The sequence below is a fragment of the Diprion similis genome, chromosome 11 (assembly GCF_021155765.1).
Source record: "Diprion similis isolate iyDipSimi1 chromosome 11, iyDipSimi1.1, whole genome shotgun sequence".
Classification (NCBI taxonomy): domain Eukaryota; kingdom Metazoa; phylum Arthropoda; class Insecta; order Hymenoptera; family Diprionidae; genus Diprion; species Diprion similis.
The window spans coordinates 4077736-4090983 of NC_060115.1; the positions used below are offsets into that span (position 1 = coordinate 4077736).

General features: G+C 40.6%; 2 protein-coding genes across 9 annotated transcripts in view; one reads left to right on the forward strand and one right to left on the reverse strand.

Moving 5' to 3' along the window:
- LOC124412217 (teneurin-a) overlaps positions 1-9782 on the forward strand; it is a 497247-nt gene extending 487465 nt beyond the window's left edge. For 7 of the 8 annotated variants that reach the window (XM_046891912.1, XM_046891916.1, XM_046891913.1 and 4 more), the window contains 10 exons: positions 2138-2257; positions 3122-3306; positions 3536-3687; positions 3828-4486; positions 4574-4809; positions 4896-5968; positions 6053-6275; positions 6349-8339; positions 8438-8621; positions 8713-9782. In XM_046891912.1, coding sequence (XP_046747868.1) covers positions 2138-2257; positions 3122-3306; positions 3536-3687; positions 3828-4486; positions 4574-4809; positions 4896-5968; positions 6053-6275; positions 6349-8339; positions 8438-8621; positions 8713-9674 — 5785 coding nt within the window. In that variant the 3' untranslated portion in view covers positions 9675-9782. The remainder of the gene's footprint in view (positions 1-2137; positions 2258-3121; positions 3307-3535; positions 3688-3827; positions 4487-4573; positions 4810-4895; positions 5969-6052; positions 6276-6348; positions 8340-8437; positions 8622-8712) is intronic. The other variant, XM_046891915.1, reaches the window with a different exon arrangement.
- Positions 1-13248, reverse strand: part of LOC124412224 — a 204480-nt gene that overhangs the window by 183324 nt on the left and 7908 nt on the right. The gene's annotated exons all lie outside the window — the stretch shown is intronic.

Here is a 13248-nt window from a genome sequence, read left to right on the forward strand (position 1 = left end):
GTTGTTGTTTTTTTTTTTTTTTTTTTTTCTTTCTTCCTCTTATTTAAATTAATTCCTCCGATATCAGTCAATTAACTTAAAATTATTATACTCGGATCCGTCTTACATATTTTCCTATTATATTTCAAATGAAATCCTAAATCAGCGATCAAATCGATTAAAAACAGTTCAACCAATAACTTCGTTGTCGTGTGAACCTTATATATATATTTAAAAATCTTTTTCCCCATTAGTACATTGACAAGGCGCAACGTGTTTGACCCGAGACACCGTATAATTCGATATCTTTCCTCGGTTGTTGACGAAATTCCTAATCGAATTTTTTGTTTTTTTTTCTTCTGTTCTCACTTGGATCCATTTTTATTTTAACTTTTTTTTGTTCTCTCTACTCTTTCTTTCGATCATTTGAAAGAATTTCCGTTATTTATAGGTTGGTGTCTATTTTCAAGATCTCAATGTGTTTTAAGGATTATGTTCCTATTATTATTATTATTATTATTATTATCATTATGGTTTGGGTTTATATTATATAGTAGTGACGACAGTGCCTGCCACCTTGCTGTGCTCGTACTTGGAGGATCGGGCACCTCTCCGCCTTTTGATCACCGAGTTTTTGATCGCCAATATATCGATTTATATATACATATTAAATATCGTAAATGTATAATACCAACGAATACGAAGCTTATCTAACCGAGTGCGGATAAAATTATATGCGAATTTATGATAAAACATCCATATACAATTTCTATATAAATAACAATTTTTCAGAGCAACGTCGACCTTACGTATTACGTATTACATACAAACAAACAAACAACGGATCCAACGTTGAATTTTCGCTAACGCCGAATGTATTAACAAAACGATCTTTTGACGTTGGGGGAGTGTGATCCTCCAAGAATACACCATATATCCTCCTATATATGCAGTCCCTTAGGGGCTTTTAAGATACTCTATACTGTATTATTATACCCAGGGCGTATACATATTCATATGCATATGCCTAATACGTTCGTGCGGAAAAGATATACGTTATATATATATATATTCTCTGTATATAGATATACCTGACAACGATAACCTATAAGCCGGAAAAACCATTCATGCGTATGGATATGTATGTTTTACACATATATACTCACGACAAAAACTACATATGTGCATATGTACAACCCACAAACGACACCATTTTGTATAATTTCAATATATTCAGCTCACAGGACACAGATGCAAAAACACGGAACAATCATCGCACCAACATCACACACACACACACTCTCACTCACTCACTCACATGATTGCTTCAGATTCAAATTCAGCTTAACATTCCAATTTATACTGCAGAATTCCAATCCCGAATTTATTACATATGTGTATATATATATATATATATATATACACATTTACGTCAACACATTACATGATATCTGCATGCCTTCTATATATATATATAAATATATTATATGTATATGTATACATCGAATGTATACGTATATGTATACTTGATAAAACCCTGCCTCGAAAGAATAGTTATTTAAGTAATGAATTTGAATATTTTCACTCGTTGCCAATACGTGTACATGACATATACTTACAGAGATATAAAGCTACACGTGATTTCGCTTTCTAACGATATTATACACATGAAAATTGTTTCAATACTCACAAAATCTATTCTTGAATTGTTTTTCAATTCCGACTCACGTCAGCGAAGGGATGGGGTTGCTGCAACGTTGCATCGTGAATTCAATCCACCGTTTCAAATTAGGTTACCCAATCGTATCGGCAGCGAATTGATAATATTCAATGTTCATTGAGCCATTAACAACGGAAGCTGATTTCGTATACCTCTATTCCATCTCAAAAATGGAAACAAATTTACACACACCGCTCTGCACTCGCAACCCATGTACAATAATACACCATTGACGGTTCTTCGTATACCCTGCATGGAAAGTTTCGTCTCTTATAAAATTAATTTGACAACTGATTATCTACTGCCAGAAAAATGATTACACCAATATAGAATCAAATTTCACGAATTATATTCGAAAAGGAATCAGCTTTCGAATTGTTAACGGATTCTTTTAACGTTTAATTCCATGGCCATCGCTATACGTTTTATTTGTAACAGCCGGGTCGCCGTCATGCGAGGCCAAGTAGTAACGGAACAGGGGCTCGGAATAGTAGGGATCCGAGTCTCCGTCGACAGGGATTCACGCTTTGGATTCACCCTGACAAGAGCCGGCGGATGGTGAGTAGGAAATGAATTTAAACCTTTTCATGTCTAACCAAAGTCTTATGTATACGGAATCGCGTAAACCGCCGTTAGAAATCGGCTCTTCTATAACGACTATTCGTATTTTTTCCAAACTGCTAATCCACCTCGAAGATCATTTATACATAACATGCCTTTGCCAAAATTGGCGGCTCCTTTTCACGCCTCGGCTAAATCCAACCAGCCACCAGCGAAAATTCCGCGTACCAACATAATAATATCATGTGTGTACTAGACTCAGCCCAAGCGCTTAAGCTGTGCACACACGGTAATAGGATCAGAGCTGCATTGTAATGAAGGATGCCGTGGTAAGGGGGTAGGTAGGGACAGGGGGGAGGACTAAGGCTCGACTACGTCTGTGCCGCAGGCTGGTATGGCAAGGATAATCCTTGAAATGTCGGAGAAGGACGGGAAGGACGGATCTCAAGCCACATCAAAGCTCGAGCTAATGATGTCGAAAGCCTGTTAATTACTCTGCGTAACTCCGTAGCGCAGCGACTTGTGTCTCCCCGTGCGCCCGCCAAATCACGTCTAAATATTCATGTTACATATATGCATGTGTCAGGTAGTCTAGGCTTGACAAAGGTTAGCCAGCCTTATGGTTACTGGCTATGGTTATAGACATAGAGCCTCTCACTCAAGCTCTTCCTTGATACCGTGCGACAGCCAATATCGATTTACGATTCAACAGTTCGTTCGTACCTCGTAACGCATATTAAATAGATATTCAATATCCGCAAATCAAGCGAATTAGGAGCGTATCGCAAACGCGGTTTATGCATGATTTGCCAACAGACTATTCTCCATTCAGAAACGATACCCTTTATCCCTTTTGATCAGGTTTGACGTGCTCGTGAACGGCGGAGGAGCCGTGACGCTACAGTTTCAACGAAGTCCTTTCAAGCCTTTGACTCGCACGGTATTCGCCCCGTGGAATCAAATCGTTGTCCTACCTCCGGTAGCTATGACGCTCAGCGAAGAAAGCGAGTCCTACAGACCGAATCAACCCCCCAGTCCTGCTGTTGGTAAGGATAGAATTCTAGGTCCTCGTGTGTTTTTGCAGAAAACAGAAAAAGGAGCGATGCTTTCGCAATATTTCTTCTCGTCGTCACCCTGACGACATTGATCAAAGAAGATTTTTTCCTCATTCACTATAAATATATACACCAAGATGGTCAACCTGTGTTGTCTTTGTTCCGTCCGTCAGTGTTGAATGTTTAAGTTTCGTTTTATTTACCGCATAAAATATAATAGGCTTCCCAGGGATCTCGATGGGCCTATTTGGCGAACGTGGACCCTGCCTGGAACACGATCATGAGATCTTACGACCGATCATCGTCGGCACATGGATGCCTGAGAAAGTTGGCGGTTTGCCCGGAAAAAGTTTGGTGTTCGCAGAAACCCAGGTAAAAAACACTTTGGTATCTCCCGTCTGCATGAATGTCCTTCAGACTATAACGATATTACGCTATGTAATTATTTTTAATACATCGAATACCTATACAGGAAAGAAAATCATGATCACCTTTTCTAATTCCATATACAGATCGTTCAAGAGAGCATAGCCATTCCGGGATCGAATCTCCATCTGATGTATCAAAGCAGTCAGGCGGCGGGGTACTTGTCAACAGTGAGAATGCAGCTGACAGGACCGTTCATTCCTAAATCTCTGACGCACGTCCACGTGCACGTTGAAATCGAAGGTTCGCTGCACGCTAAAACGTACGAAGCAGATCCGAATCTCGAGCATACGTTTGCTTGGAATAAGCGAAACGTTTACAAACAAAAAGTGTACGGAGTAGCCCAAGCTAGAGTTTCCATCGGTTACCAACACTCGAGCTGTCAATCGGTAGTTTGGGAAACGCAAACAGCAACTTTGCACGGATTTGACGTTGACATATCCGACGTTGGCGGATGGGGCCTGGACATTCATCATCATTACAACTTCCACGAAGGTATACTGCAGAAGGGTGACGGGTCAACCCTACACTTCAAACAGTATCCGCGTACGGTGAAGGTTGTTATGGGCACTGGATTGCAGCGAAACTTAGTTTGCACCAACTGCAATGGTCCAGCCAAAGACGCGCGACTCCTCACCCCCGTGGCATTGACAAGTGGACCGGACGGAAGCATATACGTTGGGGACTTCAACCTTGTCCGAAGAATTACTCCGGATGGAAATGTGAACACGGTTCTGATTTTAAGGTGTGTCATCGCATCGTACACGGTCGAATAAATTACTACAGCGTTATTCAATGACTAACGGAATGAAACGGATATTATTTTTTTCAGTGCAACCCAAGTAGCGTACCAGTATTATCTCTCCGTTTCACCAGCCGACGGACATCTCTACATCAGTGACCCGGAGAAGCACCAAATACTGAGAGCTCTGTCCTTGGAGAAGGTTAACGATCCTAGCATAAACATGGAGACGGTGGTCGGAAGTGGCGAAAGATGCATTCCGGGTGACGAAGGGCATTGCGGTGACGAAGGTCCGGCGATTCACGCGAAGCTTGCACATCCCAAAGGTAAGTCTTACTCGACGTTTCATTTTCCATTAGAAGCATCCTTCTCCGATACTTCGAACTTTCAACGTGGAAACAATGATTTTCAGGCATCGCCATTGCCGCTGACAAAACCATGTACATCGCTGATGGTACAAACATTCGGGCCGTCGATCCACGCGGTATAATTCACACGTTGGTTGGCCATCACGGTCATCATAACCACTGGTCACCCGCACCGTGCATGGGAGCCATTCCAGCGCATCAAGCACAACTCCAGTGGCCAACAGGATTAACTCTGAGCCCCCTCGACGGATCGTTACATTTTATCGACGACAGATTGGTCCTGAAACTGACGAGTGATTTGAAAGTTCGCGTGGTAGCTGGAACACCCTTGCATTGCACGAGTAACGCGAACGTCAACTCATCGACACCCGTCAACGGCAAGAAACCGGACGAAGTACTCGGGTCAGTTCTTGCCGTCGCCTTCAGTCCGACCGGAGAGTTGTACATCGCTGACAGTGACTCGCACAGAGTGAATTCAATAAGGATGGTCGACTCCTCGGGAAAGATGTCTCACTTTGCTGGTCAGCAACAAGAGAGACTCCGAGGGCAATGCGAATGCAACAACACCACCCCCAGTACCAAGACAACGGACGCTTGCACGTGTACCGACGACACGAGTAGCACCGAAACACTTTTGTCATCAAATGCAAAGTTCCTGGCTATATCCGCTTTGGCGGTATCGCCCGACGGTGTTTTGCACGTCGCCGATCAAGGGAGCCTGCACATCCTCGCACTGCAACCTTATCTTCCGAACCATGATGAGAGCGGAGAATTTCACATACCATTTCCACCGTCGAATGAAGTTTACGTGTTTAACCGTTACGGTCAGCACGTTGCCACGAAAGATCTGACCTCTGGAAAGACGAGATACTCGTTTTTGTACAGCAAAAATACGAGCTTTGGAAAATTATCAACCGTCACCGATAGTGCTGGCAATAAAATACAGTTTTTGAGGGATTACAGCAACGTGGTTAGCTCCATTGAAAATACTCAGGACCACAAGTCTGAACTGAAAATTTCCGGGGTTGGATTCCTCGTGAAATTATCGGAACGAGGTAGATCCGAAATCGCGCTTGACTACGATAGCTCATCTGGTTTGCTGACCAGTCGGTCTGGAGTAAGTGTCGATTATCATTACACGATAAAACTTGAATAAACTTTCCTATAAAACTAAAATAAATTTCTTTCGTTCTTCTTACAGGGAAGCGAGACGTACATGTACTCTTACGACAACCTCGGCCGTGTGACTGACGTAATTTTACCAACCGGTGAAAAACTAAAGCTCAGCTCTGGCTTGTCGGAGAACGAGGGATTGTCTGTGAAGGTATCTTCGCCTCTTCAGGCGTTGCGAAAAGGAGACAAGCAACGATACCTCGAAATGATCATGAAGAACGATAAATTCAAGACCCTTCAAATCACCGATGGTTTGTAATCTGGTTTGCTTGTTAAATAGACGTAAAGTAAAAGATAAACGATCTATAGTCATGTTTATTCCAGGTACCGAAGTGGAAGTGGCGACAGCCTTCACAAACAGCAGTCTAACGCTTTCGCTACCAGGAGGTGGATCAGTTTTGAGCGCCGCTAAAGCCAAACACCCACTACTAGAAGCTGCGTTGCCAGTGGAAGCAGAAATGCTTCCGATGTGGAGCTACCAAGTAATGAACCTTGGAGAATTGACCAACACTATGACGACGGCGTACAATCTTGTCGGAGACGTGAGCCACCTCCAGCAGACATTGAATAGAGAAATTTGGGTGAACGACACCCGGGTAATAGGGGTTGAATTCGAGCAGGCGTTCAGCCGTGAAACGTTCTACGACAAAAACCGCACCCCTCTATTGACCGTAACCTTTGACCCGGCTGGTTTGCCACTCAATTGGCAACCCTATCACCACGGTTACAATCTCACTATATCCTACGACAATTTTAACCGTATTGAAAGTTGGAAATGGGGTGCCTCTGACGAGACATACAGCTACGACCGTCACGGACATTTGGCGGAGGTGACGAACAGCCAAGACGGTACCAAGAGGTACACCTATAACGATTACAATATGTTGTCGAAGATAACGTTGGCCAGTTCACGACGGTTCTCACTTCAGTATGACGACGACGGTGGGTTACGTCACGTTACTCTGCCATCCGGTACGAAACACTCGTTCTCCTGTCAAGCTTCCCTAGGATTTTTAAGGGTGACCTACACTCCTCCCGGAAGTTCGAGGGCTTATCTACAGCATTACAGTCACGACGGAAACCTCCTGCAAACTGTTTTCCCCGGGGATGGTGCTCGAATTGTTTACAGGTACCACACTTCCGGTCAGATAGCTGAAATTGTTCACGGAGACGGGAAGAGCGAGATAATATACACAGAGAACGGTTTACCCTCGGAAGTGATACACTCCGAAAAAGATGTCGAGTACAAATGGGACTACCAATACAACGCCGGTCTCCTGATCGAGGAAAGGATCGATTTCGGGGCAAAAACTGGGCTGAGTAACGCAAAATTCACATTTGAATACGACGATAATTTCCGACTGACCGCAGTCCAGGGAAGAATCGGAGGTCACACTCTACCGCAGCATCTGATGGCTTACAACCCGAAGACAGGAACCCTCGAGCAGATCGGACAGTTTAAAATCGGTAAGCCAAAAATGAACGAAACCACCGTGTCCGATGGTACAGCGCTATTTTCTCGGAGTACAGACGGCAGGTTTTTAGAGACCCAAGTAACAGTAACCATCCACAACATGGAGGTGTTCAGGATGGAATTCACCCACGATTCAAGAGGTCGTATAAATCAGACGAGAACTTACACGCGCAACGTGGCCGTGAATATGTTCACAAACGTGAAAAACTACACGTGGGACTACGACGGTCAATTAACGGGTGTCGAGGCCCAAGAACCCTGGGGTTTCAAGTACGACGACAACGGGAACATGCTCTCTCTAACTTACCGTGGAAATACAATCCCAATGGAATACAACGCGATGGATAGAATAGTGAAATTCGGCGAAGGCCTCTACAAGTATGACAACAGAGGTTTGGTCGTTCAAAATGCAAGGGAAGAACGTTTCAACTACAACGCAAAAGGGCTTCTGGTTCGAGCCATGAAACGGGGGCGTTTCGACGTGCGTTATTACTACGACCACCTCGATCGGCTTGCGACGAGAAAAGATAATTACGGAAACGTGACGCAGTTCTTTTACAATAATCAACAGAGGCCTCACGAAGTCAGCCAAATATACAGTCCCCGGGACGCGAAGCTTATGTCGCTTGTCTACGACGACAGGGGACACCTGATATACGCGCAAGTTTATCGTCACAAGTATTACATCGCGACAGACCAATGCGGCACGCCTATAATGATATTCAACCAATACGGAGAGGGAATTAGAGAAATAATGAGATCGCCGTACGGACACATAGTGTACGATTCAAATCCGTATCTTTATTTGCCGGTAGATTTCTGCGGAGGATTGCTGGATCAGGTATGTTTGATCTCGTGTTCGATTGTAGTTTTTAACAGGAATACAATGACATTCGAATATTTGTTAACACACACCTTTTTGGGGGGATCTTCCAACAGGTTACTGCTCTTGTCCACATGCCGAATGGAAAGGTCTACGATCCATTGATCGGAAAGTGGATGTCACCCTTGTGGGAAAACGTACTGGACAGAGTAGCCACACCTACGCATCTCAACCTTTACCGATTCAACGGCAACGATCCGATCAACGTGAGGCACACGAGTCAACAAAATCAACCCACGGGTGAGAAACACGGTTTAATTTTTAATTAAAACCCATCTGACGTAACGTGACATAAAAATTACAATCATCGTGAATTTACCAATTTTTCCAGAACACTTGACCTGGCTCTCTCATCTGGGATACGATTTGAGGAGTCTGGCGCCTCAGCTCTTCCCGGATGAGCTTATCGGTGGTCCAGTCGGATCGACATTCGGCCCGAGCAGTTCGATATTCGGCAGTAAAGACAGACCAAGGAATCTGGGAGTGAGATCCGGGTTCCTTGCGCACATATCCCAGCGGCACTCGGGAGATGCTGCGAGTTTATCAGCACCGCCTAGATCAGCGTTGAAGAAGGACGCGAGTGAATTGTTACCAAATCGTTTAGGGGCGGCGTCGGATCCGCCATTTGGAAAGGGTATCCTAGTGTCGCGAACGTCAGACGGACAAGCAGTGGTATCGTCGGTACCAGCGGCAAACGCGATATACAAAGACGTCTTCACCTCGGTGTTCAACAGGTCCTACTTCCTGCCGTTCACCTTCGTCGTTCACAGCACCCAGCAGGACGCTTTGTACTTCGTGAAGGAGGAGGTGTCGAGAGCCAGCGAAGACCGGGGCCAGCTGAAACGTCTCGGTGGTCAGGTGAACACGACGTTTCACGAGAACGAGAACGGAAGCGGAAGCAGTTCTTTAATCGACGTAAAGATCCACGGCGCTAGCGCCGTTGTAAACCTGAGATACGGAACGACTGCTGAAAAGGAAAAACAGCGGCTTCTTCATCACGCGAAGACGACAGCACGACGGAAGGCATGGCACCGCGAGAGAGAAGCTCTAAGAAGCAACACACCGACGACTGTCGAATGGATGGCAACGGAACAAGAAGAGATTTTGAAAGTTGGCTACGCGTCGAATTACGATGGTGAATACATCCATGACGCACAAATATATCCCGAGCTTGCCGAGGATCCTTACAACATTAGGTTCGTCAAGAAGGCGGTTGATCCGTCGAGTAAGAAAAGGCGCAGGAGGAGAGGGACACCCGCGTGCAAACTTTGGTGGCTCGATCCTTTTTGTTGATTCGGAATTTAATTCCTATATTTGAAAGAAATGGAAGAGAAAAAAAGATTTTTTAAATAAAATTGAAAATTGTGAGAAAAAAAAAAAAAAAAAAAATATTGAGTAAACAACAATTCCCTAAACTAAATCTATGTATGTAACGGACTGTCGGTGATGAACTGTTGAAAAAAGTTAAATTGATAAAGAAGAGAAAAAAAAAAAAAAACAACCTAGCCGCTGTACGCTCAGCTGCGACCTACATGCACACAGAACACTATCGCAAAGATGACGTATATATGATAACGAACAAACGAAAAACGAAAAAAATACAAGAAAATAATTTAAAAGAAAGAAAAAGAAAAAAAAAATTTTATACCAAAGTCTATTTGTGTATTTCAAAGATGCCAAAAACACTAACATTATAATATACTTATGTATAAAAATATATAGGGTGTATAGTGGTAAGAGTTTTAAGAATTCCGTGGTCTACTATATAATATACGAAATTAAAACCCAAACTCAAAAAACGTTTAAAAAGAAAATAAAAAAATAAAAAAACCGACTCGTCGATGTAACTATAACGCAAGGAATGACTGTCTCATTTGTTGTTGCCAATAAGCTTGCCGTGTCGTCGTCGATGTCAATGGTGCCGATGAATTTAACGTGAAATGGAGGAAGAAAAAGAACGGAGAAAAGTCAAGTCGCCAAGAAAACAAAAAAACAAAAAAAAAACTTTTATAACAATGCATAGGTAAATGATATCGGCTCGCAGCGTGAAGAGACATTCAAGGGGAAGATTTGTTTTTTTGAAAATTCGAAAAGACTTACATGTCACAGACACCATAACTATATCGATGATTGTATAAATGTTACGAGAAATTCGAGACGGACGATAGCGTGAAAAAAATTAAAAAAATAAAAAGATTGATGTAAAATGGATAATAAGACAGATAGTATTTGTCAAACCCGTTAACGCCTCGTGTTACGAAAATTATAAAATGATAGGATGTATCATATAGATATGTAATAATAATAATAATAACAACAACAACAATAATAATAAGAAGGTAAAGAAGAAAAATAAAAGCGACACAGAGTAACGATAATGGGGGGAGAAAGTGGGGTTGACGGTGTTAAAACAGATTTGAAAAAAAAGTCGAGATGCATTCATACAAGGTAATTAGATGAATAAGTCAAATTTTTCACGCGGCCATTTACTGTTGAGTTTGGGATGAGTGAGAGAACCTAGTCAATACATAGCTTTACATCGGCATATTGTAAGCTATAAAAAAAAGAAGAAGAAGAAAAAAAACCGAGGAGAATCGTAGGAAGATAAAAAGTAATTAACGATACGAGACAACGTTTGTAATAATAATAATATTAATAATAATAACAATAATAATAGTAATAGTAATAGTAGTAATAAGCTATATAAAATGACGCGGCATACCGCATATGCATATTATACGTATACATATATATGTATGTATACATATAAATACCTATACATATTACATATACATATACATATACAATATTTTACTATCGTATAATTGGTAAATGTACAGGTGTCTGCACATAGGTATATTATAATATATGTAATATACGTCATACCAGAATAAATACTTTTACCGTATACGTTATAGTATTGTTACTATACGACGTAATATTGGTGAAAATAATTGAAAAGCAAAAGGCAAAACCGGAGAACAAGAAACACAATATTTGAAGAAGATGAGAGTAAGAGCAAAAAGAAAAAATAAGTAAACAAAACGTCAAACCGAGAGAAAATAACGACTAACGAATCTTGTGTGTTTTAACTCTCAACAGTGAATGGCCTCGTCACACGACTAATAAGTCAAATGAAGATGAAGATGATGATGATGATGATGATGATAATGACGATAATGATGACATTTGTTACGTCAGCAATATCCAATATACCGTAATATTATTAAAATATAGAGGTACCATCCATGAATGGACGTTGCATTATCATTAATCTAACCCTAACTATGTAATTGAATTGACGAAAGAATAATGAAAAGAAACTGTAAAACCCATAGAAATATTCTTAGGTACGTGCGGATGGGATGACAGGATAATATATACATATATACATATATAGTTATATGTGTAACGATACGAAGTGAATTACTATTGAAGGCGATGGTGTATTATAGTGGTGCTTTCTCGGGTGGAGAACCGGGTGCAATGCTTGTATAGAGAGAATGATTGTATGCGAGAGAGAGAGAGAGAGAGAGAAAGTGAGAAAGAAAGGATATTAAACGAAGCTGACATATTTTTAACAATGAATGTGTTGTACCCTAGAACTGTATAGTTTCAACGATTTGAAGACGTCTCGAGTTGCGATAAATCTTCATAGATATACCTAACATATATAATAACATATTATACATAACGTAATACCTGAGTAATAATGAAGAAATAAGTTGATGAAATTTCAAGAAGAAGAAGAAGAAAAAAACTAGGCTGGTATTAAACGTGGGGGAAAAAAATAAAAATAAAATAAAAACTCTACCTTCACGCGAAAGAAACTTGATAACGTGTAATAACAATAAAACGCGATTCATTATACTTATAATAGGTACTCACATCTTCATTAAACCTATAAACATATATACATACATATATTATACCTGATATATATTTGTGCTTGCTGGCTATAAACGAAATACCCACGATCGTGTATTTTTTTAATCAACTTTTCTTTTTCATCTCCCCCACCCTTTTCATTTTTATAACTATATCGCGAATTAATAAACATATATACAATACATATATATATATATATACATATATATATACCATACCGCTAAATAATTGTATCCCGCGTGTATACAACAAAATAATCCTTGTACCGCAAGGCCCGTAATTCGTTATGTATGCATATCTATATAATGTACCCGCGATTTGAATTGACACAACTGCGTGATTAGCATCCACAATATTAACACTAATTACCTATAGTACATTCGTCAATATGATTTGTTTGCTTGTATTCGAGAGGGAAAAAAAAAAAATTTGTTTACTCACATGGCGCATACCTATTAAAATTGTGCAGAATAAGGAGTAAGCCACAACCGATTGTATAATGTCTGAATAGGTAACTCGAATAGAAATGAATTACCGTTAAATGTATAAAATTACACAGTACTAGATATAACAATAACAATAATAATATTAATAATAATAATATTGATGATAATAACGATAATAATATTAATGACATGCTTTGTAATGCATTTTGAAATTAATATTGAAAGAAAAAATAAAACAAAACAAACAAAAAGTAAAAGATTTGAAATAAAAGTAAGGAATAGAGGGGGGGGGGGAACCAAAAATATAAAAAAACAAAAACAAAGGTAAAAATCGTTCAAAGCATAAAGTATTTTTTAAATAATATCAAGTGTCAAATTATATAAACACAGCGACGCACTGGCGATATCGTCGTCGCCCTATTATAATAGTAGATGGATGGGTTATAAAACACGCCCGCTTCCAATAATAAATTAATTAATCAATTAATTGAATTTGATCATTTTTTAACTTCCATGAAGTTCGTCTTGTTTCG